At 41.9% G+C, this 27,553-nt stretch overlaps 1 protein-coding gene and 1 pseudogene across 6 annotated transcripts in view; both read right to left on the reverse strand.

The window, feature by feature from the left end:
* Positions 1 to 27,553, reverse strand: part of FBXL20 (F-box and leucine rich repeat protein 20) — a 152,002-nt gene that overhangs the window by 75,875 nt on the left and 48,574 nt on the right. For all 5 annotated transcript variants that reach the window (XM_031657066.1, XM_031657068.1, XM_031657069.1 and 2 more), the window contains exon 2: positions 12,816 to 12,877. In XM_031657066.1, the coding sequence (XP_031512926.1) occupies positions 12,816 to 12,877 (62 nt within the window). The remainder of the gene's footprint in view (positions 1 to 12,815; positions 12,878 to 27,553) is intronic.
* On the reverse strand, positions 9,145 to 10,042 carry LOC108582487 (annotated as a pseudogene). The gene has a single exon (XR_001896076.3). The product of XR_001896076.3 is annotated as a cytochrome c oxidase subunit 7C, mitochondrial pseudogene (transcript).

Below are 27,553 nucleotides of genomic sequence, written 5' to 3' on the forward strand. Positions count from 1 at the left end.
CCTGTAATCCCAGCTACTTGGGAGGCTGTGGCAGGAGAATCGTTTGAACACGGGAGGCAGAGATTGCAGTGAGCCGAGATCGCGCCACTGTACTCCAGCCAGGGCGACACAGAGAAACTCTGTCTCAAAAAAAAAAAAAAAAAAAAAAAAGATTGTAGTTTATAAATACCATTCTCTACTAAAAAAATTACAAGGGCTCCTTTGAGAAATTGATTGATTCCAGGACTGAATCAAGGGAGGTATAAGAAGGGTCTGAAACACCTTGTGCCAGAAAACAAGGAAGTGCTCAATGAATGATAGGAACATATTCAAAGGACAAAGGACACAGCTGGATGTGGATCCCACTGAAACAATTTGAGCATCAAAATAATGATAACCCAAATGAGGTAACAATGCACTGAATATATTAGCAATCCATGAATCCATACTGATATAAACACAAACAAATAACAAACTGGATCCAAGAGAAAGCTCTTCTTTATGGTGGAACTCCAACTAATAAAATGTGGAAGTAACAGCAAATTTAGAAAATCATAATCATATTGCAACTGCAATAGTAATAACTGTTTCAGGAAAGAATCAAACTAGTGAGTCAAAGTTTTATGAGAAACAAGATATTTAAAATGCCATGGCTAGGCACAGTTGCTCATGCCTGTAATTCCAGTGCTTTTGGAGGCCAAGGTAGGAGGACCACTTGAGGCCAGGAGTTCAAGACAGCCTAGGCAACATAATGAGACCTTCATTTCTACAAAAAATTTAAAAATTAGCCAGGCATGGTGGGGCATGCCTGTAATCCCAGCTACTCAGGAGACAGAGGTGGGAGGATTGCTTGAGTGCAGGAGTTCAAGGGTGCAGTGAGCTTTCACTGGCCACTGCACTTCAGACTGGGTGACAGAGCAAGACTCTGTCAAAAAAATAAATAAATAAAACAGAATAAAATAATAAAATAAATACAATGTCTCAAAGTATTTTACCATAGGACATTATTTAAACAAAGGGAAAAAATAGTAACATGACAATGAAAAAATCTGGCAGATACTCCTCAGACCTAATGATGAAAGCTGACATCATCAGTAATAGGACAAATAGACATCTTATGCCTATACAGTTAGAAGGATACTACTTCTGCGATACTCTGACCCAAATCCGTAAGTTAAATTTAATTATGAGGCACATTCTACAAAGTAACTGGCCTATAGTCTTCAAAACTGTCAATGTTGTGAAAGACAAAGTCTGAAAAATTGTTGCGGATTAAATACATCCAAAGAGACTTGACAAATAAATGTAATCTGTGATACTGGCTGGAACTGAATCAAGAAGAAAAATATTTTCCCCCTTTACTATAAAGGATATAAATGAAAAAATATTAATAACTAGAACAGGGTCTCTGGATTACATAATAGTATGAGACAATGCTCGTATCTTCACTTTGATTACTGTACTGTGGTGTTTTCTATCTATCTATCTATCTATCTATCTATCTATCTATCTATCTATCTATATATAATGTTTTTGTTTTTAGAAAATACTGCAGCCTTTCAGAGGTAAAAAGCATCATGTCTATAACTTATCTTTAATGGTTCAGAAAAAAACAGAGAGAAAAAAGGTCAGGTATGGTGGCTCACACCTGTAATCCCAGTGCTTTGGGAGGCCAAGGCAGGAGGATCACTTGAGGCCAAGAGCTCGAGATCAGCCTGAGCAACATAGCAAGACCTTGTCTCTACAAAAAAAAAAAAAAAAAATTAAAACAAATTAGCCAGGTGTGATGGCACATGCCTGTAGCCCTAGCTACTAGGCTGGAATGGGAGAATTGCTTGAGTCCAGGAGTTTGAGGCTGCAGTGAAGTATGATTGTGTCACCAGCACTCCAACCTGGGTGACACAGCAAGGCTCTGTCTCAAAAAAATCAAAAATAGGATGGGCGCGGTGGCTCACACCTGTAATCCCAACACTTTGGGAGGCTGAAGCAAGCGGATCATCTGAGGTCAGGAGTTCAAGACCAGCCTGGTCAACACGGTGAAACCCTGTCTCTACAAAAATACAAAAAAAAGTAGCCAGGCATGATGGCAGCTGCCTGTACTCCCAGCTACTCAGGAGGCTGAGGCAGGAGAATCACTTGAACCTGGGAGGCTGAGGTTGCAGTGAGCCGAAATCATGCCATTGCACTCCAGCCTGGGCAACAGAGCGAGACTCTTCTCTCAAAAAATAAAAAATAAAAAATAGGCTAGGTGCAGTGGCTCATGCCTGTAATCCCAGCACTTTGGGAGGTTGAGGCAGGTGGATCACACAAGGTCAGGAATTCAAAACCAGCCTGGCCAACATGGTGAAACCCCAGCTCTACTAAAACTACAAAAATTAGCTGGACATAGTGGTGTGTGTCTATAATCCCAGCTACTGGGGAGGCTGAAGCAGGAGGATTGCTTGAACTTGGGAAGCGGAGGTTGCAGTGAGCCAAGATCACACCACTAACACGCCAGCCTGGGCGACAGAGCAAGACTCCGTCTCAAAAATAATCAAATTAATTAATTAATTAATTAATTTTTAAAGAAAAAGAAAGAAAATGAGGGGCCAAACAGGGCCAAAGTCTCTCCGTGAGAGACTAAAACATCCAATGTACTCTACAGAGTGTTTTTATTTTTCCTCCAGGAAATGGAACAATGAGCTTGACAATATTAAAACAGATGACAATTAGGCAGAAACAAACCAGGGAGAAAATAATCAGAAAGGCAGCATCCAATTTACAAATGGAGTACATGTACAAAGTTTGTAAATTCTCCAAGAGAAATAATATTATAAATGATGGCTAACTTGCCAGGCAAACCTTTAAAAAAAATCCTAAATTACAATATTATGTACTATGCAAAGAGCTTGGCCCTCATATCTTGTAGCATACCTGAATCAAAGTCCTTTTCCTCTGCCCACAAAAAGTACTCAACAATCTCTCTCATGGGACTACATGCATGTGCCACCACACCTGGCTAATTTTTATTTTTGTTTTGTTTTTTGAGACAGTCTCGTTCTGCGCCCAGGCTGGAGTACAGAGGCATGATTTTTTTTACAGTCTCCACCTCCCGGGTTCAAGTGATTCTTCTGCCTCAGCCTCCCGAGTAGCTGGGATTACAGGTGTGTGCCATCATGCCCAGCTAATTTTTGTATTTTTAGTAGAGATGGGGTTTTATCTTGAACTCCTGGCCTCAGGTGTTCTGTCCGCCTCGGCCTCCCAAAGTGCTGGGATTACAGGTGGGAGCCATCACGCTCAGCCTAATTTTTGTATTTTTGTAGACACGGGGTACTACTCTTTAAGTCACAGCTTATTTGTCTCATTTCCTGGGAAGCATTTTCTGTCTAGGTTTAAAGCTCTACATGTGAGATTGCTCTAATGACCTAGACAAAACCTCTTTTCTAGCTCTATATTGATTATTTCCAGGCCTGTTCTCTCTACTGCCCTGTGAGCTCCTTGAGGACAGTGATTGTTTATTTCTATTTCCAGCATAATGCCTGGAACATTGTAGGCACTTAACAAATGTTTGTACCCACATTAAACTTTAAGGAAAGGTAATTTCATTATTTCTATACATCTCATGTCCCTCATAAAGAACATCAGTTGTCATCCCACATAGAGAAACTCTCCTAAATGACTAAATCTGTTTGTCTCTTCATTAAATAAATAGCCCTGCACTGTAATGGTTTGAATATTTCTATTACTAGTTTTTGTATTTTATACTTTTATATTTAATCCATTTGGCCTGCTACAACAAAATACCTCAGACTGGGTAATTTATAAACAGCATAAAGTCACTTTATGGTCTATGAGTAAAAAGTAGAACCAATAGTAACAATACATGCCTAACAATTTTATAGCATTTACTATGTGCCAAGCACTGTGTCCTCAATTAACAGCAAGCATATGACAGAATCCAGGTAGTCAGACTGCAGAGTCCATGTTCTTAACTATTAATGCTTTTCAAAGGAAGGAAAACACAGACTTAAATTTTTCCACACCTTCAACTCCTAGCATTTAAACCGAAGGAAAGACTACAAGAAATCTAAAACATTGTGTGTGAGCTTCTCTGAAATGAATATGAGATTGCACATGTACAGAAAAGAGTTAACACAGCAGGCCTAAGAATGCTATCTTTAGAAATGCCTGCTTGCAAGGTTAGCCCCTGAATGGCACCTAAGCCGCTGGATTTTGGAAGGGTTCCTACCACTCACTGATGAGTTTCTCTAATGGACAATATTTCACATGTGTCGTCACAACTTGTTGCTGGAGGAATTAAGTGCACCCTGTATGATTCCACTGGGAAAGGACCCTCGGAGCTTGCTTCTGGTTTCCTGCATGCACCTTTCCCCTTTGTTGATTTTTCTATCTTTTCTTTTTTTTAAGACAAGAGTCTTGCTCCATGCCCAGGCTGAAGTGCAGTGGGGGCGATCTTGGCTCACTGCAACCTCCGCCTCCCGGGTTCAGGCCATTCTCCTGCCTCAGCCTCCCGAGTAGCTGGGACTACAGGTGCCCACCACCATGCCCAGCTTATTTTTTGTATTTTTAGTAGAGACAGGGTTTCACCGTGCTAGCCAGGAAGGTCTCAATCTCCTGACCTCATGATCCGCCCACCTCGGCCTCCCAAAGTGCTGGGATTACAGGCATGAGCCACTGAGCCAGGCTGTATCCTTTCTTATAATAAACCATACTTTTTTTTTTTTTTTTTTTTGAGATGGAGTCTCACTGTGTCTCCCAGGCTGGAGTGCAGTGGCGCGATCTCGGCTCACTGCAAGCTCCGCCCCCCGGGTTCATGCCATTCTCCCGCCTCAGCCTCCCAAGTAGCTGGGACTACAGGCGCCCGCTACCGCGCCCAGCTAGTTTTTTGTATTTTTAGTAGAGACGGGGTTTCACCATGTTAGCCAGGATAGTCTCGATCTCCTGACCTTGTGATCCACCCGCCTCGGCCTCCCAAAGTGCTGGGATTACAGGCTTGAGCCACCGCGCCCGGCCAATAAACCATACTTTTGTGTATGACTACATGATGAGTCCTATGAATCCTCCTGCACATCACCACACCTGTGGATGGATCTAGGGGACCCCAACACAGTATGAATTGCTGCCTTTTTCCTTTCTTTTTTCTTTTTTAAGAGATAGGGCTTAGCTATGTTACGCTGGTCTCTAACTCCTGGCCTGAAGCAATCCACCTGCCTCAGCCTCCCAAGTAGCTGAGATTATAGGCATGAGTCACCACACCTGGCTCTCTACTTACTATTTTAGACAAAGAAAAAAAATTCAGCTAATCCATTCTTTCCATTTCAGTTCATAAAGTTCATCTCTTACCCATTTACACAGATATATTGGTCACATTATAACCCAACACCAGAAGAGTTGAAAAAATGAGAAAAAAATTTCATATTCTTTTTTACCTCAATCCTTTAATCAACTGCCTGTTTTTCCTTCTGCAGCTAGTGAGCCTTATCTCTCCAGTTCCCAGGCATTGTGAAAACTCTTTCTCTAGCTGTGCAGCTGCAAGGTCACTAGACAGATAATCTCAAGTCGTAAAACATATTGTTCCTTAAAAAGTAAGAAATGATGTAATACATGTCTTAACTGAATAACTGTCCTTGTTTCTTGCTTCTGTAATATGCATTCCCCTGCACAGATCTCCCCCCGCCCCATGAAATGCTTAAAAGATAGCTTGACTCTTTGTTCGAGGCTCAGTCCTTTGGATGTTAATCCAACTGGGCCAATGCACCTAAATAATTAAATAATTCCTCCTCAGCCCCTCAGTCTCTCTGATTCCTTAATTATCCTGCTGCACCATCTCTACTAAAAATGCAAAAAATTAGCCGGGTGTGGTGGCACATACTGTAGTCCCAGCTACTCAGGAAGCTGAGGCAGGAGAATACTTTGAACCCAGGAGGCGGAGGTTGCAGTGGGCCGAGATTGCACCACTGCACTCAGCCTGGGCAACAGAGCAAGACTGTCAAAAAAAAAAAAAGGATTTTTTGAGAAACAACTTACTTCACAGTAGCTCTTGGAAAACACAGTCTTTGTCTTAGAAACACAGACGTTCATTTTTCAAGTGGTACACCTAAGTAAGTACATATGGTTTTGCTCTAAGAAGTAGTACTGTCAATCTTGCTAACTGAATTTCATATTATGCAAACAGTGGATTCCAGCTTGTTAAACCAACCATTAATCACAAACTTTGTTTCAATAGGGAAGGAAGAGAATCAGTATAAAAGGGGAAACAGGCTGGGCGCAGTGGCTCATGCCTGTACCTAATACTGCGTGCGGCTAAGGGGAGAGGATTGCTTGAGGCCAGAAGTACAAAACCAGCCTGGTCAACAAAGTGAGACCCCATCTCTACAAAAGGAAAAAAAAAAAAATTAGCCGGGCATAGTGGATCATGTGTGTAGTCCCAGCTACTCAGGAGCTGAGGAAGAAGATCAATCATTTAGGCCCCTGAATTTGGGACTGCCATTATCATCCCACTGTATTCCAGCCTAGGCAACACCTGCCTTGGAACGGAATGGAACGGAACGGAACGGAACGGAACAGAACAGAACAGAACAGAATAGAATAGAATACTAGACTAGACTAGACTAGAATAAAATAGAGGAACCAAGAACACTCGCTTAAATTATTGATAATTTGGCTATAAGCACTGCAAATACATGGAAATAATATGGTCCTAGAAACACAATTGTTTTTGTAGGTTAATACATGTTTGATGAAATGATATAATATGTAATTTAACATCTAAACAAACCAAATGTGTATTTATTAAACTGCACTTTTAAAAATAGCCAATACACAGAAACTCAAAAGACACACACAAATTTAAAAGACACAGAAAAGCTGAGCAACAAAATAAGCAGTGAGGGTAACAATGTAACTCACAGACTAAAACAAATATCCATGAGTCTATAGTATAGATAACTATAAATAGAACAGATGGGAAAGCTCTGCCTTACAGCAGAATTTCAATTAATGAAAGTAGAAGGCTAGGGGCGGTGGCTCACACCTGTAATCCCAGCAATTTGGGAGGCCAAGGTGGACAGATCACTCAAGTTCAGGAGTTTGAGACCAGCCTGGCCAACATGGTGAAACCCCCATCTCTACTAAAAATACAAAAATTAGCCCGGTGTGGTGGCGCATGCCTGTAATCCCAGCTACTCGGGAGGCTGAGGCAGGAGAATCACTTAAACCTGTGAGGCGGGGGTTGCAGTGAGCAGAAATTGCACCATTGCATTCCAGCCTGGGCAACAGTGTGAGACACTGCCTCAAAAAAAAAAAAAGAAAGTAGAAAGAATTGGGCAGACAGAAACCACCACAGTAGCAAACTCCACAATGTTAACCTTCATATAACATGATGGATGTTAAAAAAATAAACAAAAAAATGTAACAATGTATAACGTAGTCTCAATGTAGTTCTAGTCATAGTAAATTTATTCATTACAAAGAAGAACATAATTCTGCAGTGGATAAGCTGAAAGATACCACCTTAACTAAGTGACCAAAGTTAGTATCACCAGTAACAAGCATAACTGACATCATGTACCTCTTGTTGATACATGGACAAGGGTATACCAACTCTACAGTATACTTGTCAAACTGCATAACTTGAATTTAATTATGAAAAAACAAGAGTAAACATCAGACAAAGCTAAATTCAGGATATTATATTTTAAAACTGACTAATATTCTTTAAAATTATCAAGGCTGGGTACAATGGCTCATGCCTATAATTCCAGTACTTTGGGAGGCTGAGGTGGACAGATCACTCAAGGTCAGGAGTTTGAGCCCAGCCTGGCCAACATGGTGAATCCCATCTCTACCAAAAAATACAGAAACTAGTCAAGTGTGGTGGTGCACACCTGTAGCCCCAGCTACTCAGGAGGCCGAGGCAGGAAAATCCCTTGAACCTAGGAGGCGGAGGTTACAGTGAGCCGGGATCATGCTACTGCACTCCAACCTGGGAGACAGTGAGACTCTGTCTCAAAAAAAAAAAAAAAAAGACCAGCCTGGGCAACACAGTGAGACACCATCTGCCCCATCTGTATAAAAAAAATACGAAAATTAGCCAGGCCAGAATTTAAGAGTAGCCTGAGTAACACAGCGATACCCCATCTCTACGAAAATTTAAAAATTAGGCAGGTGTGGTGGCATGTACCTGTAGTCCCAGCTGCTTGGGAGGCTGAAATGGGAGGATCACTTCAGGCTGAGAGGTCAAGGCTGCAGTGAGCTGTGTTTGCACCACTGCAGTCCAGCTTGAGTGACAGAAGGAGACTTTTCTGTATTCAGCAGGAAATCCTGCTGTATTTCCTGCTTCTCTGTTGAAGCTGTGGATAAAATCCTGTTCTTAGAAGAGCAAGGAGGCATAACAATTTAATGTAATGTGTAATCCTGGACTGAATCCTGTGCCCAAAAAAGAATACTACCATACAGTTGAAGAATTTGAATAAGATTTGTAGATTAGTTCACAGAGCTTTTTTTTTTTTTTTCTTTTTTTGAGTCTTGCTCTGTCACCAGGCTGGAGTGCAGTGGCACGTGATCTTGGTTCACTGCAACCTCCACCTGCTGGGTTCGATTCCCGTCTCAGCATCCCAAGTAGCTGGAACTACAGGCGCGTACCACCACGCCTGGCTAATTTTTTTTTTTTTTGTATTTTAGTAGAGACGGGGTTTCACCACGTTGGCCAGGATGATCTTGATCTCCTGACCTCGTGATCTGCCTGTCCCAGCCTCCCAAAGTGCTGGGATTACAGGCATGAGTCACTGTGACCGGCCTTATTTTTATTTTTTTATTTTTTTTGAAATGCAGTCTCATTTTGTCACCCAGGCTGAAGCGCAATGGCACTCACTGCAACCTCTGCCTCCCCGGGTTCAAGCGATTCTCCTGCCTCAGCCTCCCAAGTAGCTGGGATCACAAGTACCCACTGCCACCATGCCCAGCTAATTTCTGGGGTTTTTGTTTGTTTTTTTTTTTTTCGCTCTGTTGTCAGGCTGGAGTGCAGTGGCGTGATCTTGGCTCACTGCAACCTCTGCCTCCCGGGTTCAAGCGATTCTCCTGCCTCAGCCTCCTGAGTGGCTGGGATTACAGGCACATGCCACCACGCCTGGCTAATTTTTGTATTTTTAGTAGAGATGGGGTTTCACCATGTTGGCCAGGCTGGTCTCAATCTCCTGACCGTGTGATCTGCCCACCTCAGCCTCCCAAAGTACTGGGATTTTAAGTGTGAGCCACTGTGCCCATCCAACAGTCCTGTTTCAATGCTAATCTCCTTTTTCTTTTTCATGTCATAAGTTTATTGACAAACATATCTAGTATGCCATGTGAGTTAGAGTTTGATCCATTTCCAGGGGGCTACATCTCTTAAAATGCTCTTCGTATCTGTTAAATGGATGAACTGAAACATCCTTATGATTTAAGCAATTAGTGTCTTACTAGAAGAAGGGTGTAGCAAATGCTGATCCAAAGTACAACCACATCTTAGCTAGTAACGCCCACTTGGTTTCCACTGAAAATGGCAAATTCTTCCCAGGACCCTCCTCATAGTGGCTCCTACGGACCACAGAGGTTGTGAACCTCCGGATGCTCTGGCCCAACATAGCGCTGCTGGAAGCTCTGAGAAAGGCGCAGAGACCTAAGACGGATGAAATGGCAGCACCTCACCAAGACCTTGTTTTCACGACCTCATCCCCCTGTGCTCAAGGACCGAAAGGAAAGATGGGAAATCTCAATGTTAATTTCCTCATTTTGATAACGGATATTGTTGAGATATAAGATGTTAATTGAGAAAGCTGAAGTATAAATTCTCTGTCCTATTTTCAGAACTTTTTGTTTAAGTATGACACTATTTCAAAATGAAAACTTAAAAATAAGAACAAGATACAGAAAAGCCTACTGAAAAGTCAGTTTTTCTTATCTTCCTACTACCCAGTTATCCTTCCCAGAGGCATCTACTGTTCCAGTCATAAAAACCACATATTTTAAAGTAATTTTGAACGATTACTTAAACTTTTTTTTTTTTTTTTTGAGACTGAGTCTGGCTCTGTCGCCCAGGCTGGAGTGCAGTGGCCGGATCTCAGCTCACTGCAAGCTCCGTCTCCCGGGTTTACGCCATTCTCCTGCCTCAGCCTCCCGAGTAGCTGGGACCACAGGCGCCCGCCACTTCGCCCGGCTAGTTTTTTTTTTTTTTTTTTTTGTATTTTTTAGTAGAGATGGGGTTTCACCGTGTTAGCCAGGATGGTCTCGATCTCCTGACCTCGTGATCCACCCATCTCAGCCTCCCAAAGTGCTGGGATTACAGGCTTGAGCCACTGCGCCCGGCCAAACTTTTAAAGATACATTAAACTCAATGAATTTTTTAAAATTACAAATGCCCCAAAGTGAATTTATTAAAATTTATGCTGACCAATTGTTTTCTATCTAGTAAATGTCAAAGATATCAAAAAAGCCTCTGTGCTATTTGGCTTTAATTGTTTAAACAAATTTTGCTTTTTTTTTTGGTAACATGGCAAGGTTTCATCATGGGTTTTGAACAAAATTTCAAAATTTCAACCAACTATTTTACATACTTAAACCAATGTTTTGTATACTTAAATACATTCGTAAGTATTAAGTGTTTTGTGGTGTCAAATCTGTTTCCTTCCTTTCCAGGATATTAATTTCACTTGGCATCCAATTGAGGAAGGACTTGTTTCCAACATTAAGTTCAGAATTGGTTGTTTGGATTTCAAGTTCATTTCCCCCATAGAAATTATATAATAAATGGTAGTTAGATTCCCTGATTGGCTTAGAAAGGAACCAATTTAACCTATAATGTACATAAGAGTTATTCCAATATAACACATATAAATTCAAATCAAGCTCTCAATGATAAAAATGTTGCTATAGATAAAATATCTCCAATGTTCCAACTTGAGAAAACAGGCACATATCTTCTTTTAGATGAGAGGCAGAGGTCATGCTGGAAAATCGTTACATAACTCTACATTGTAGTCCACGTTGAAGACTGAAGAGTACAGGCAGAATTAAGGAGAGAAGGTTCATATGTGACTGTGTGTTCATATGGTACCTACAGGACTGTTTACATATGTTCATATACCCCTCCCATATACTTCCTCACTCCATCACTATTAGGCTTGGACATGTGACTCGCTTCAGGCAATGGAATATAAGTAATGTAATATTATATATAATATTACATTATATAATAATTTTATATATTATGTATAATATATATAATTTATATTATAATATAAATGTAAGCTGTATCAAAGATCACTTAGGTGACCTGGCTTGGTATGTCGTACACCTGTCCTCAGTCTTGGAGAAAAAAACTACTGAGATTTATGACTTGTTTGTGATAGCAAAGTCTGGTTGATTTAGAAGTCTCTCCTCATCTAACTTCACTTGTAATGTCATCTGTGTGGTAATTGTGCACCTTATAGCTCATCAACATGTACTAGAGTGAGGTTAGAAATGATGACAAAAGCAGAAAGAACACGAGTTAGAAATGATGACAAAAGCTAGAAAGAACACGAGTTTCTAGCTGAAATTAAAATTCTTTAATTTCAGAAAATGTTATCTATAGTACCCTCATCTCTCTGATGGATTTATTTAATTAAAAGGCTTCCTACTGCTCCCCACTCCTATCCCGCAATTTGGTCTTTGCATGGTAGTCAGACTAATTATTTAAAAACAGAAACCAGTTTATGTATTTACGTTACACCCCTTTCTAATCATGAGGGGTTTTGTAGGCCATGGTATGGAATTTTGAGTTTCATGGTGAAAACGAAAAATTCTAGAAGTAATAAAAACTAAAAATGTAAACCATAACACAGTAGGGCCAGTTACCAGACTCAAGTAATTTTCCTAAATCTTAGTGAACCTTAAGTGAGCTACTGTAGGCCGGGTACAGTGGCTCAAGTCTGTAATCCTAGCACCCCGAGAGGCCGATGTGGGAGGACTGCTTGAGTCCAGCAGCTCAAGACTATCCTGGGCAACACAGTGAGATCACCTCTCTCTACAGAAAATTGAAAAAAAAAAAAGAAAGAAAGAAAGAAAAAGAGCCAGGCACGGTGGCTCACACCTGCAATCCCAGCACTTTTGGGAGGCTGAGGCAGGCAGATCACAAGGTCAGGAGATCGAGACCATCCTGGCTAACACAGTGAAACCCTGTCTCTACTAAAAAATACAAAAAACTTAGCCGGGCATGGTGGCGGACACCTGTAGTCCCAGCTACTCGGAAGGCTGAGGCAGGAGAATGGCGTGAACCCGGGAGGCAGAGCTTGCAGTAAGCTGAGATTGCACCACTGCACTCCAGCCTGGGTGACAGAACGAGACTCCATCTCAAAAAAAAAAAAAAAAAGCCAGACATGGTGACATGTGCCTGTAGTCCCAGCTACTCAGGAGGCTGAGGTGGGAGGACTGCTTGAGCCTGGGAGGTCGAGGCTGCAGTAAGTGCAGTAAGCCATGATTGTGCCACTGCACTCCAGCCTGGGTGACAGAGCAAGACCCTGTCTCAAAACCAAACAAACAAAAAACCTACATTACTGTACATATAAGAATAAAGAAAAGGGAAAATATGTACATAAAATCATATTAGTACAAGTTGGAACAGAAAAAGTTGGTACTAAATTTTGAAATATCTTGATTGACATCTAAAAAATGTAGAGTAAGATTGTTCAAAGCAATCAAATTTAAAAATTCAGATACAGATACTATACATATATGAAAATTAGCAAAAAGTTAAAAAAATTTTAAACAGACAAATATGACATACACACAAAAAAACACCTAAAATTAGTATTCAGACTCACCGTAACAGGAGTTCTTTGGGAAGTTTTTTATTGATTACAGCTTCATCACTATTTGAGAACATCTGCAAAAACAAAATCAGAGTGTCAAGTGTTACTTAATATTTTATTACAGAATGTTCAACTCAATAGTTTAGAGGCAATGCTCTCAGGAAAGAGGTAAAAAAAAAATACAGTGGGTATCATAAACCAAAGTCATAATTTTGGAGACTCTTTAAGATGAAAAAGATCTTTGAGGCATTTAATTCATTCCCTGTCTCCAAAGAAAAAGAACTAATAGCAGTCAGGATACATTAAGTACCAGATACTGTTTCAGGTGTTTTCACATATTAATGGTTTTAATCTTCATACCATCCCTATTATCTTCACTTTACAGATAGGAAGGTTAGTTACCAAAGGTCTACTGCTCAGAGGCCGGGCACAGCAACTCACATCTGTAATTCCAGCACTTTCAGAGGCTGAGGCAGGCGCATTGCTTGAGATGAGGAGTTCAAGACCAGCCTAGGCAACATGGCGAAACTTCTTTTTTATTTTTTTGAGACAGAGTCTTGCTCTGTTGCCCAGTCTGGAGTGCAGTGGCATGAGCTCAGCTCCTGCAACTTCTGCTTCCCAGTTTCAAGCGACTCTCCTGCCACAGTCTCCTGAGTAGCTGGGGTTACAGGTGCGTGCCACCATGGCCGGCTACTTTTTGTTTGTTTTTGAGACTGAGTCTCACTCTGTCACCCAGGCTGGAGTGCAGTGGTGCGATCTCGGCTCACCGCAACCTCTGCCGCCTGGGTTCAAGCGATTCTCCTGCCTCAGCCTCCCGAGTAGCTGGGATTACACAGGTGCCTGCCATGGCACCCAGCTAATTTTTGTATTTTTAATACAGACGGGGGTTTCACCAACTTGGTCAGGCTGGTCTTGAACTCCTGACCTCGTGATCCACCTGCCTTGGCCTCCCAAAGTGCTGGGATTGCAGGCAAGAGCCACCGTACCCAGCCAACATGTCCAAACTCTGTCTCTACCAAAAAACACAAAAAATTAACCATGCATAGTGGTGTGCATCTGTGGTCCTAGCTACGTGGGAGGCTGAGGTGGGAGGATTGCCTGAGTCAGAGAAGTGGAGGTTGCAGTGCGCCGAGATCACACCACTGCATTCCAGCCTCAGCTAGAGAGTGAGAACCCCTCTCCAAAAAAAAAAAAGTTTACTGTTCAGCTCACATCACTATGGAGTGACTATTTTAATATGCCATTAAGAGAAGGTGACTCCCCAAACTTGGCTCACATTTACTTGTTCAAGAAGATGTTCAGAAATCTGGAATAGAAACTATTCTCTTTTGGCCAGGCACAGCGGCTCACACTTGTAATCCCAGAACTTTGGCAGGCTGAGATGGGTGGATCACCTGAGGTGAGGAGTTCGAGACCAGCCTGGCCAACATGGCGAAACCCCATCTCTACTAAAAATACAAAAAAATTACCTGGGTGTGGTGGCACACGTTTGTAGTACCAGTTGCTCGGGAGACTGAGGCATGAGAATCACTTGAACCCCAGGCTGCAGAGCTTGAAGTGAGCTGAGATGGCGCCCCTACACTCCAGCCTGGGTGACAGAGCAAGACTCCATCTCAATAAAAATAAAAGTTAAAAAAGGAAAATATTCTCTTTCATGTTTATATATTGTGCAGAAAACCAATAGTGCTTCATAACTGCCACCATAGCATTCTTCATGCACTCAAGTGATCATTTAACAAAATAATCAAATTACTCACAATGGGTACTTTTAATGAGAGCCACCATTTTTGCCACAAAGGAGATCATGACTATAAGCTTGTCTAGTAAGCTATATAAAAAATCAAATACCATACACAATCAAAAGCCCAATAAAAATGGCACATACACATGACCAAAGCTGAGAGAAATATGTTCCATCGCTGCTATTAAGTATTGCAGAAATTCCTCTTAAGGTCATGCAATAAACATTACTGAATATCCTATCAGGCACTTTTCTAGACAATGGGATAAAAAGAAAATAAGACACTATCTCTGTCCTTAAGAAGCTCTTGCACTACAATGAAGAAAACAAAAGCAAGCAAATAATTTACTAATTACTATACATACATGACAAGAGATATAAGAGAGAACAAAGAATGGCACAATGAATTCTACCTGGATGTGTATCTAATTTGAGTCTTAAAAGAAGGCCAGAAATTAGCTGGGAAAAATAAAATGGAGTCATACATGAAGATCCTGGTATCTCATGGAGATTCAAAGTAGAATTAATGAAGAGAAAGCAGATATGGTAGGGAAGTCACAGATAAAATGCACTGCTTCTCAATCTCATTTAAAGAATAATTTTACTGCTGATTTTTTTTTTTTTTTTGAGACAGAGTTTCACTCTGTTGCCCAAGCTGGAGTGCAGCGGCACAATCTCAGCTCACTGCAACCTCCACCTCCCAGGTTCAAGCAATTCTCCTGCCTCAGCCTCCTGAGTAGCTGGGATTATGGGCACCTGTCACCACACCTGGTTAATTTTTGTATTTTTAGTAGAGACGAGGTTTCACCATGTTGGCCAGGTTGGTTTCAAACTCCTGAGCTCAATGGATCCTCCCACCTCAGTGTCCCAAAGTGCTAGGATTACAGGTGTGAGCCACCGAGCCTGGCATAAGTATTTTCTAATGATTACAATAACCTACGTTCCAGATAAATGGAAAGCTCTGTGAGGGCAGGGAGCATGCCTGTTACGTCTGCCATATTTTCAGGGTTGTGCACAGAACCTGACACATGGTAGGAAATCAATAAATCTACCTCTGGGCAACATGGCAAAATCCTCTCTCTACAAAAACACAAAAATTAACCAGGCATTGGCTGCAAGTGGTAGCTCATGCCTGCAAGCCCAGCACTTTGGGAGGCCAAGGTGGGAGGATGGCTGGAGCTCAGGAGTTCAAAGACCAGCCTGGGCAATATAGTGAGATCTCATCTTGAAAAAAGATGTAAAAAGATTTATAAATAATAAATCAATCAGATGTGATGGTGTACATCTGTAGTCCCAGCTACTTGGGGGTGCTGAGGGGGGACGATCACTTGAGCCCAGGAAGTCAAGGATGCAGTGGAGCATGTTCACACCACTGCACTCCAGACTGGGCGACAGAGTGAGATCCTCAGAAAAATAATAATAATAATAATAATGGTTTATTAAATGGATGGTGGAACTACACCATGAAGGAAACCTGTATACAGGTTAGAAATGTGAAACACCACCATAGGGAAGAGAATCCTAAAGACACTGAACTCTGGACTAGTAGCAAGGAAATAAAATTAGGAATCCATTAAAATTATGGTCCAAGTAAAAGATGATACAGGTCTCTGTAAGATTAACAGGGACAGTGAAATGAAAAGAAACTGGAACAAACATTGTTAAAAAAGCAACAATACTTCGTAACAAAAAGTTCAATCATTTAACAGGTTTCAGTGCAACAGACAGACTGCTAGAAATGCTAATGACTGACAATTATGTATTTTTCATTATACTCTAAGTTACGGGGTACATGTGCACAACGTGCAGGTTTGTTACATATGTATACATGTGCCATGTTGGTGTGCTGCACCCGTTAACTCGTTAACTCGTCATTTACATTAGGTGTATCTCCTAATGCTATCCCTCCCCTCTCCCCACATCCCACGACAGGCCCCGGTGTGTGATGTTCCCCACCCTGTGTCCAAGTGTTCTCATTGTTCAATTCCCACCTATGAGTGAGAACATGTGGTGTTTGGTTTTCTGTCCTTGTGATAGTTTGCTCAGAATGAATGGTTTCCAGCTTCAAACATGTGTGTGTATGTGTCTTTATAGCAGCATGATTTATAATCCTTTGGGTATATGCCCAGTAATGGGATGGCTGGGTCAAATGGTATTTCTAGTTTTAGATCCTTGAGGAATCACCACACTGTCTTCCACAATGGCTGAACTAGTTTACAGTCCCATCAACAGTGTAAAAGTGTTCCTATTTCTCCACATCCTCTCCAGCACCTGTTGTTTCCTGACTTTTTAATGATAGCCATTCTAACTGGTGTGAGATGGTATCTCATTGTGGTTTTGATTTGCATTTCTCTGATGGCCAGTGATGATGAGCATTTTTTCATGTGTCTGTTGGCTGCATAAATGTCTTCTTTTGAGAAGTGTCTGTTCATATCCTTTGCCCACTTTTTGATGGTTTTTTTTTTCTTGTAAATTTAAGTTCTTTGTAGATTCTGGATATTAGCCCTTTGTCAGATGAGTAGATTGTAAAAATTTTCTCCCATTCTGTAGGTTGCCTGTTCACTCTGATGGTAGTTTCTTTTGCTGTGCAGAAGCTCTTTAGTTTAATTAGATCCCATTGGTCAATTTTGGCTTTTGTTGCCATTGCTTTTGGTGTTTTAGTCATGAAGTCCTTGCCCATACTTATGTCCTGAATGGTATTGCCTAGGTTTTATTCTAGGGTTTTTATGGTTTTAGGTCTAGCATTTAAGTCTTTAATCCATCTTGAATCAATTTTTGTATAAGGTATAAGGAAGGGATCCAGTTTCAGCTTTCTACACATGGCTAGCCAGTTTTCCCAGCCCATTAAATAGGGAATCCTCTCCCCATTTCTTGATTTTGTCAGGTTTGACAATTACATTTTTTAGGGAAAAAAAAAAAAAACAATCCCTCCTCAGAAGGCAGTCTTTCAAAACTAAACCATTACATTTCTCTCTAAACAAGGTTGGGTTTGTCTTTTTTATTGTTTATTTCTTGGTAGAGAGAGAGTCTCACAGGGCACATGTTCTCAGGATCTCCTGAGGGCTGTGTCACACACACACACAAAAGGTGGCGTCTTAGCCGAGCGCAGTGTGTTGGCCAAGTGCAGCCGCTCACGTCTGTAATCCCAGCACTTTGGGAGTCCAAGGCAGGTGGGATCACGAGGTCAAGAGATCGAGACCATCCTGGTCAACATGGTAAAAGCTAGTCTCTACTAAAAATACAAAAATTAGCTGGGAATGGTGACACACACCTGTAGTCCCAGCTACTCGGGAGGCTGAGGCAGGAGAATCCCTTGAACCTGGGAGTGGAGGCTGCAGTGAGCCGAGATCATGCCACTGCAGTCCAGCCTGGCGACAGAGTGAGATTCCGTCTCAAAAAAAAAAAAAAGATGGAGTCTCACTATGTTGACAAGGCTGGTCTGAAACTCCTGGCCTCAAGTGATCTTCCTGCCTCAGCCTCCCAAAGTGTTGGGATTACATAAGTGAGCCACTGTGCCCAGTCAGGTTCTTCTAATGTTCTTAAATAACATGGTTTCGAAGATACTGTATCGCTATGGTCATTATTCTTTGGGTGCACTCACAGGCACTAATACGCAAAGTTGTAATGTGTTTACATGTTCTTACTTTTGAGACAAGGTCTCACTCTGTTGCCCAGGTTGGAGTACAGTGCTCCTATCATAGATGACTGCAGCCTTGACCTCCGGACTCAAACAATGCTCCCCCTTCCGCCTCCTGAGTAGCTAGGACTACAGAAATGTGCTATGCTTAATTTTTGTATTTATTGTAGAGATGGGATCTCACTATGTTGCCCAAGCTAGTCTTGAACACATGAGCTCAACAGATCCTCCTGCCTCAGCCTCTTGAATTGCTGGGATTAGGCTGGGCACAGCAGTTCATGCCTGTAATCCCAGCACTTTGGGAGGCTGAGGCCAGCAGATCACTTGAGGTCATGAGTTTGAAACATCCTGGCCAACATGATGAAACCTCATCTCTACTAAAAATACAAAAATTAGCCAGGCATGGTGGTGGGCGCCTATAATCCCAGATACTTGGGAGGCTGAAGCAGGAGAATCATTTGAACTCGGGAGATGGAGGTTGCAGTGAGCTGAGATCAGGCCACTGCACTCCAGCCTGGGGAACACAGCAAGACTCTGTCTCAAAAAAAACCAAAAAAACAAAAAAACAAACCAAAAAAAAAACAAAGGCTGGGATTACAGGTGCAAGCCACCATGCCTGGTCAGAATTTTCCATAGTGGTGTCATGTTAGCACTCAAATTCTTTCAGATTTTGGGCTGAGCCAGGTGACTCGTGCCTATAATCCCTGTACCTTGGGAAGTTGAGGCAGGAGGATAGCTTGAGACCAAGAGGTCAAGGATGCATCAAGCAGTGGTCGCACAACTGCTCCAGCCTGGACAAAACTGTGAGACCCCACCTCTGGGGAAAAAAAAAAAGAAAATTCCATATCTAACCTCTTGTGATAAGTCACAGTCAAGATGCAGTCGAGGCCAGGCATAGTGGCTCACGCCTATAATCCCAGCACTTTGGGAGGCTGAGGCAGGCAGATCACGAGGTCAGGAGATCGAGACCATCCTGGCTAACACGGTGAAACACGTCTCTACTAAAAATACAAAAAATTAGCTGGGCATGGTGGCTAGCGCCTATAGTCCCAGCTACTCAGGAGGCTGAGGCAGGAGAACGGCATGAACTCGAGAGGCGGAGCTTGCAGTGAGCTGAGATTGTGCCACTGCACTCCAGCCTGGGCGACAGAGCGAGATTCCATCTCAAAAAAAAAAAAAAAAAAGATGCAGTCAAAACTTTGTTTCATGCACAAAAAATTATTTTAAATATTCTATCAAACACTCAATCTACTAGGACTATGTCCAACCCAAATCCACAAAAGGTAAAACTTAATCATTTTAATTTTAGAAAACAAAGTATTAAATGCCACATCTCACCTAATAAGGCACTATGTTCACTTGAATATACATAATAATGGAAAATTAAAAAACGTTATATGTTGTTCACACAACTTCTACAATTTCACATATAAAACAAAGAAGCGTCAGGCATGGTAGCTCACACCTGTAACTTTGGGAGGACAAGGCGGGCGGATCAACTGAGGCCGGGAGTTCGAGACCAGCTGACCAACATGGAGACACCCCATCTCTACTAAAAATACAAAATTAGCGAGGCGTGGTGGTGCATGCCTGTAATCCCAGCTACTTGGGAGGCAGAGGCAGGAGAATCGCTTGAACCTGGGAGGCAGAGGTTGCAGTGAGTGGAGATCACGCCATGGCACTCCAGCCTGGGCAACAGAGCTAGACTCCTTCTCGAAAACAAAAACAAAAAAAGAAGCAAAAAAAAAAAAATCACAACAGTTAATTTCCTCCCTTGCTTTGGTCTATATAAACTAAGAATGCTGCTGCCTCTGTAGGAGCATTAAAGTGAAGGGAAAAAGAAACAGCACCCTGGAACCATTTGGGAAATGCCATTATGTGTAAGACATCTGTCCAGATTGGCATTTCCCTCCCCTTTCTTCTGCATATAAGTATCCTAACTCCAGCTTTGTAAGAAAGAACCAGATTAGTGGTTAAGAAGGGATGGTCCCCTGAGCATGAGTATTAGCATCAACCCGGAACTTAAAGAATTGAAAATTCTCAGGATTTTCCCTACACCTGTAGAATCAAAGACTGGGGGTAGGTGGACAGGACAGAAAGCGGGGCAATCTCTATTTTAACAAGACCTCTATGTGATACCGATGTACCCTAAAGTTTAAGAACCAATAGATCAGATAAAGTAGATTCAGGATCTCAGGAGAAAATAACACATAACCAGAATATTATCACTTGAAGTGACACAGCAATAGACATTAGAAAATAATCCTAAAGCTAGGCACAGTGGCTCACACCTGTAATCCCAGCACTTTGGAGAGGCCGAGGTGGGCAGATCACATGAGGTCAGGAGTTCGAGACCAGCCTGGCTAACATGGTGAAACCCTGTCTCTACTAAAAATACAAAAAATTAGCAGGACGTGGTGGTGCGCGCCTGTAATCCCAGCTACTCAGGAGGCTGAGACAGGAGAATTGTTCGAACCCGGGAGGCAGAGGTTGCAGTGAGCTGAGTTCATGCCATTGCACTCCAGCCTGGACAATGAGAAACTCTCTCACAAAATAATAATAATAATAATAATAATAATAATAATCCAGCCGGGCGCGGTGGCTCAAGCCTGTAATCCCAGCACTTTGGGAGGCCGAGACGGGCGGATCACAAGGTCAGGAGATCGAGACCATCCTGGCTAACACGGTGAAACCCCGTCTCTACTAAAAAATACAAAAAAAACTAGCCGGGAGAGGTGGCGGGCGCCTGTAGTCCCAGCTACTCAGGAGGCTGAGGCAGGGGGATGGCGTGAACCCAGGAGGCGGAGCTTGCAGTGAGCTGAGATCCAGCCACTGCACTCTAGCCTGGGTGACAGAGCAAGACTGTCTCAAAAAAAAAAAAAATAATAATAATAATAATAATCCTAAAAGTAGACACAATAACATTAGATGTTTTCTAGGAAACCCAAATGGTTTCTGCTCCTGTTCATGCTATTGTTTATAAAACAAATATTTCACAAAAGCAATAGAATATGTGTTTTACATATTTTACTATTTTATATTTCAGTTGAATCCAAACTCTAGGTTTCTCATTCAAAAATATAAAAGGAGTCAAAACAATTTAGATCAAGGCTATAACAAATTACAACAATCTTGTGAAGGATTTTCAATGTAACAGTTGTAGAGGAAATAACTACTCAAATGTTTAACATTCTTAGGTGTAATCTGGTTTTATATTAACACAGGACGTATCATGATATATTTCTGTAATCTATCTATAAACAATTACAAGGAAGCAATCAGCGGAAAAACATGGGAGTCACTAGATTCTTCTCTTCTTATTGTTTCAAAGGACAGTATCACCTAAACATGTAAGCAGACACTGCAATAGCCATGACTTCTAGAGGTAGAATGTTCTTAAATATATTGGTTTTTAGATTTCTAGGGGTAGAATGTTCTTAAATATATTGGTTTTTAAAAAGTGAAGCAACGTGGTTTGTATACAATAATATACTGTTGATTTATATAAAATTATAATTGTTTTTCTATAACTTACATAGCTGAGGAAACAACTTTGAAGCTACTTGTTCCAATTTAGAATTATATCATCTAATAGAATTACTGAATATTAACAGCTTGTGTGTGCGCGCACGCACGCATGCTATTATTTTTGCCTTTCCTATCAGTTTTTAAATCTCAGTTTGACGTATTCGAGGGATCTGTTTACTAACATAATACATTTCATTTAAATGCTTAGTAAATAAACAGGACCCAAGAAACCACTTCAGGAGGCTCTAAAACCAGCGGTTGGATGGAAAAGGGCCGACAGGTTGAACAAAGAAACTAGGAAAGAGCCAGACGCAGTGGTGTGTGCCAGTAGTCCCAGCTACTTGGTAGGCTGAAGGGGAGTATCACTTGATCCCAGGAGTTCAAGTCCGGCCTGGGCAAGATAACGAGACCCCATGTCTGAAAAAATACATTAAAAAAAATAGGAAAGAAATGGCCAAGAACAGTGGCTCACATCTGTAATCCCAGCACTTTCGGAGGCTGAGGCAGGTGGATCACTTGAGCTCAGGAGTTGACCAGACTGGCCAACATGGTGAAACCCCGTCTCTACTAAAAAATACAAAAATCAGCCCGGTGTGGTAGCGTGTACCTGTAGTCCCAACTACTTGGGAGGCTGAGGCATGAGAATCGCTTGAACCCAGGAGGCAGAGGTTGCAGTGAGCCGAGATCGAGCCACTGAGCTCCAGCCTGGGCAACAGAATGAAACTGTCTCAAACAAAAAAAAAAAAGAAAGAAAGAAATACTTGTTCAACAGTGACCCCTACTGCTTAAATTAAATCTACCAAGTACTAAAGTAGATTTAAATTAAATCTACCAAGTATAAGATCTGACCTATAATTATTCAAGCTTTACAGATTATATACAGAATTCCCAATTTTTAGCCAGCACATGGCTGTGTGGGAAGACTATTCCCCTTGCAGCTAGGCATGATTCAGTAAGTCTTGACCAGCAGGTTGTAAGAAAAAGTGCTATGTACAATTTCAAGAGAGTACTTCAAGAGAGAGGGTATGTCCTTTTTCTTTCTCCCTTTCTTAATTCTGCTGCTTAGAATAGGATTAGGATGCCTGGAACTGCGTCTTGTATCATGAAGTTGAAGGCCACAGTTTCAAAGACAAGCAGAAAACTATAAAAAGTCTGCAGATGATTGCAGGGATACCATGCCAGCAGAAACTGTCTACATCTGGACTTCATGAGAGAAAATAAAACATAAATATTTAAGCCAATTTTAATTTGGGTCTCTGACATATGCAGCTAAACTTACTAATACATAGGCAGCTAAACTTACTAAAATATATGCAGCTAAACTTACTAAATCCCCCCTTATCAGTAGTTTTCCTTTCTACGGTCCATGGTCAGCCACAGTCTGAAAACAGGTTAAAGAGACATTCACACAACTTTATTACAGTATAGTGTTATAATTGTTCTATTTTATTATTTTTGTTAATCTCTTACTGTGCCTAATTTATAAAGCATACCTTATCATAGGTATATAAGTATAGAAAAAAATAATAGTATATATAGGGTTCTATACTATATGCAATTTCAGGCTTCCACCAGGGGTCTTGGAACATATTCCCCATGGATAAGGGAGACTACCATACTTTTTTAATTTTTTTATTTTTTTGAGACAGAGTCTCGCTCTGTCACTAGGCTAGAGTGCAGTGGCGCGATTTCGGCTCACTGCAACCTCCGCCTCCCAGATTCAAGCGATTATCCTGCCTCTGCCTCCCAAGTAGCTGGGATTACAGACAAGCGCCACCACGCCCAGCTAAATTTTGTAGTTTTAGTAGACACGGGGTTTCATCATGTTGGCCAGGATGGTCTCGATCTCTTGACCTCATGATCCACCCGCCTCGGCCTCCCAAAGTGCTGGGGTTACAGGCGTGAGCCACTGCGCCCGGCCTATTTTTATCTTAAAAATGTTTCATTTTTCAAGATGAAGAGTTCTGAAGATTTCTTGTACAACACTGTGAATGTACTTAACACTACTGAACTGTGTAATGTACATTTAAAAACAGTTAAGATGGTAAATATTATGTTACGTGTATTTTACCACAGAAATTTTAAAGGCACAAGTATTTTCGTATTCTAGCATCTGTGAAATCAGGATCCATCTTACAATTAAAAATCAAAAGCATCTGTGTATAAAATAATGTTCTAGTTTATAATTCACGGCATCTTTTATTTAATGATATATAGTGAAGTCTAACCAACAGGGGGAAAACAAGTAAGATAGCACCTGAGGACCATTTGCTTCTCCTCAAACAAGCTCTTGCTTTTTTGTTCATGCTATTTTCTTTAGAGTACCTGTGCAATGAAACCTGACTACTCCGTCAATACAAAGAGATTAATGTCCACTGCACTTACTACCTATTCCATGATGTCTTTCTCAATCTCGTTAACTGGATGTGACTGTTCCTTCTCCTATGAAACTTCATCCCAAAGCTCAGAATACCAGTTCTACGTTGGTGTTACCAGACTGCAAGCTCTGAGAGGAAAGAGACCTTGTCTGTTTTGTCACCACAATATAGTCAGCAACCCACACAGTGCCTAGGAATCGCTGAATCAATGAATGTTATTTATATGTCAGGAATCTGGAAGTACTCTAATCCCTCCCCTCTTTTTGACTGTAAATTCCTAGCAGCCTTTTGTGGCTTTTTCACGATGTATCTCTATAGCAGACTGCCTTGCAAAAAAAATGCAATAAAAATACTTAATACATTGAATGTTACCCAATCAGCAAATACGATATGAATGATAGCACAACAGACAGACTGAATTATACTACAACAAATAAAATATCAATTAAAATATTTGAAAAAACAAAACTTTGGAGATCCAGATTATAGTCCATTTATTTCAAGGGATGTTCACCACATAAAATTTCTTGTTTTTTTTGTTCGTTTGTTTTTGAGACAGAGTTTTGCTCTTGTTGTCCAGGCTGGAGTGCAATGGCACAATCTCAGCTCACTAGAACCTCTGCCTCCCTGGTTAAAGTGATTCTCCTGCCTCAGTCTCCCAAGTAGCTGGGATTACAGGAATGCGCCACCATGCCCAGCTAATTTTTTATTTTTAGTAGAGGCGGCGTTTCACCATGTTGGTCAGGCTGGTCTCTAACTCCTGACCTCAAGTGATCCACCTGCCTCAGCCTCCCAAAGTGCAGGGATTACAGGCGTGAGCCACCAAGCCCGGCCTAAAATTTCTTGTTTAAAAAACACTGTGGCCAGGCGTGGTGGCTCACGCCTGTAATCCCAGCACTTTGGGAGGCTGAGGTAGGTGGACTGTTTGAGTCCCTAAGTTTGAGACCAGCCTCCCAAAGTGCTGGGATTACAGGCATGAGCCACCACACCTAGCCTTCTTCATATATTTTGAATAGCCCTTTATATAAATGATTTGATTATTTGATTTGCAAATACTTTCTTCCATGTCACCCAGACTGTGTTTTCTACTTCTTTTTTTTTTTTTTTTGAGACAGAGTCTTGCTCTGTGGCCCAGGTTGGAGTGCAGTGGCGTGATCTCGGCTCACTGCAAGCTCCGCCTCCCGGGTTCACACCATTCTCCTGCCTCAGCCTCCTGAGTAGCTGGGACTACAGGCGCCTGCCACCTCACCTGGCTAGTTTTTTGTATTTTTTAGTAGAGACGGGGTTTCACTGTGTTAGCCAGGATGGTCTTGATCTCCTGACCTCATGATCCGCCCGTCTCGGCCTCCCAAAGTGCTGGGATTACAGGCTTGAGCCACCGCACCCGGCCCCCGTTTTCTACTTCTTAATGGTGTCTTTTGACACACTGATGTTTTCAATTTTGATAAAGTGCAATTTTTTTTCTTGATGTGTCATGCTTTTGATGTCATATACAAGAACTCCTGGGCCAGGCACGGTGGCTCATGCCTGTACTTCCAGCAATTTGGGAGGCCAAGGAGGGGTAGATCACCTGAGGTCAGGAGTTCGAGATCAGCCTGGCCACATGGTGGAACCCCGTCTCTACTAAAAATACAAAAATTAGCCGGGCGTGGTGGCAGGCGCCTGTAATCCCAGCTACTCGGGAGGCTGAGGCAGGAGGATCGATTGAACCCAGGAGGCAGAGGTTGCAGTGAGCTGAGACTGTGCCATTGCACTCCAGCCTGGGGTACAAGAGCGAGACTTTGTCTCCAAAAACAAAAAACAAACAAACAAAAAAACTCCTTTGCCTTTGCCTAATCCAATTTCATAAAAATTTTCTCCTATATTTTAGAAGTTTTGGCCAGGTGGGGTGGCTCACGCCTGTAATCCCAGCACTTTGGGAGGCCAAGGCGGGCGGATCACAAGGTCAGGAGTTCGAAACCAGCCTGGCCAACATGGTGAAACCCTGTCTCTACTAAATATACAAAAATTAGCCAGGCATGGTGGCATGCGCCTGTAATCCCCAGCTACTTGGTAGGCTGAGGCAGGAGAATCATTTGAACCCAGGAGGCAGAGGTTGCGGTGAGCTGAGATCGTGCCACTGCACTCCAGCCTGGGCGACAGAGTGAGACTCCATCTCAAAAAAAGAAAAAAAATGTTTTATGGTTTTAGCTTATACACTTAAGTCTAAGATTCATTTTGAGTTAATTATTGTATGTGGTATGAGGTGAGAGCACAACTTCATCTGGTCTGCATGTATATAATGCAATTGTTTCACCACCATTTGTTTTGTTTTGAGACAGGGTTTCACTCTGTCACTGAGGCTGGAGTATAGTAGCACTATCATGGCTCACTGCAGCCTCGACTTCTTGGGCTCAAATGATCATCCCAACTCAGCCCCCTACAAGTGGCTGGGACTACAGGTACATGTCACCATGCTCAGCTATCTTGTCTATATTTTATGGAGAAGATATTATATTTTCGTCATGTTGCCTACGATAGTCTTGAACTCCTTGACTCAAGCAATCTGTCTGCCTTGGCCTCCCAGGCGGCTAGGATTACAGGCATGAGCCCTTGCACTCGGCCTACATTTGCGTTTGTTTTGAGACAGGGTATCACTCTGTCACCCAGGGTGGAGTGCAGTGGTGCAATCACCTCTCACTGTAGCCTTGACCTCCCAGGCTCAAGCAGTTCTCCCACCTCAGCCTCCTGAGAAGCTGGAACTACAGGTGTGTGCCACCACGTATGGCTTTTTTTTTTTTAAATTTTCTAGTAGAGACAAGGTCTAACTATATTGCCCAGGCTAGTCTTAAACTCCTAAACTCAAGTGCTCCTCCCACCTTGGCCTCCCACAGTGCTGGGATTACAGGCGTGAGCTATTGCACCTAGTCCCATTTGAAACAGTCTTTAAAGCAAATGGGGCTGGGTGCGATGGCTCATGCCGGCAATCCTAGCACTTTGGGAGGCCAAGGCAGGTGGATCACTGAGGTTGGGAGTTCGAGACCAGCCTGATCAACATGGAGAAACCCATCTCTACTAAAAATACAAAATTAGCCGGGCGTGGTGCTGCATGCCTGTAATCCCAGCTACTAGAGAGGCTGAGGCAGGAGAATCACTTGAACCCCGGAGGAGGAGGTTGCGGTGAGCCAAGTTCATGCCACTACACTCCAACCTAGGCAACAAGAGTGAAACTCTGTCTCAAAAAAAAAAAAAAGACAATTTTTTGCCCAACTGAATTGCTTTAGTACCTTAATCAAATATCACTTGACCATAAATGTCGGCATTATTTCTAGACTCTCAATACTGTTCCATTAATCTATACATATATCTTTATGTCAACAATTCACTGTCACTGTTAGACATGTCTCTCATTCTATATGCTTTCTCTGTCTCATATAATTTATAATTATCGTCTTATGAGAAATCCCCTTTTTTCTGAGACAGTGTC

This window comes from Papio anubis, chromosome 17, assembly GCF_008728515.1.
Source record: "Papio anubis isolate 15944 chromosome 17, Panubis1.0, whole genome shotgun sequence".
NCBI lineage: Eukaryota > Metazoa > Chordata > Mammalia > Primates > Cercopithecidae > Papio > Papio anubis.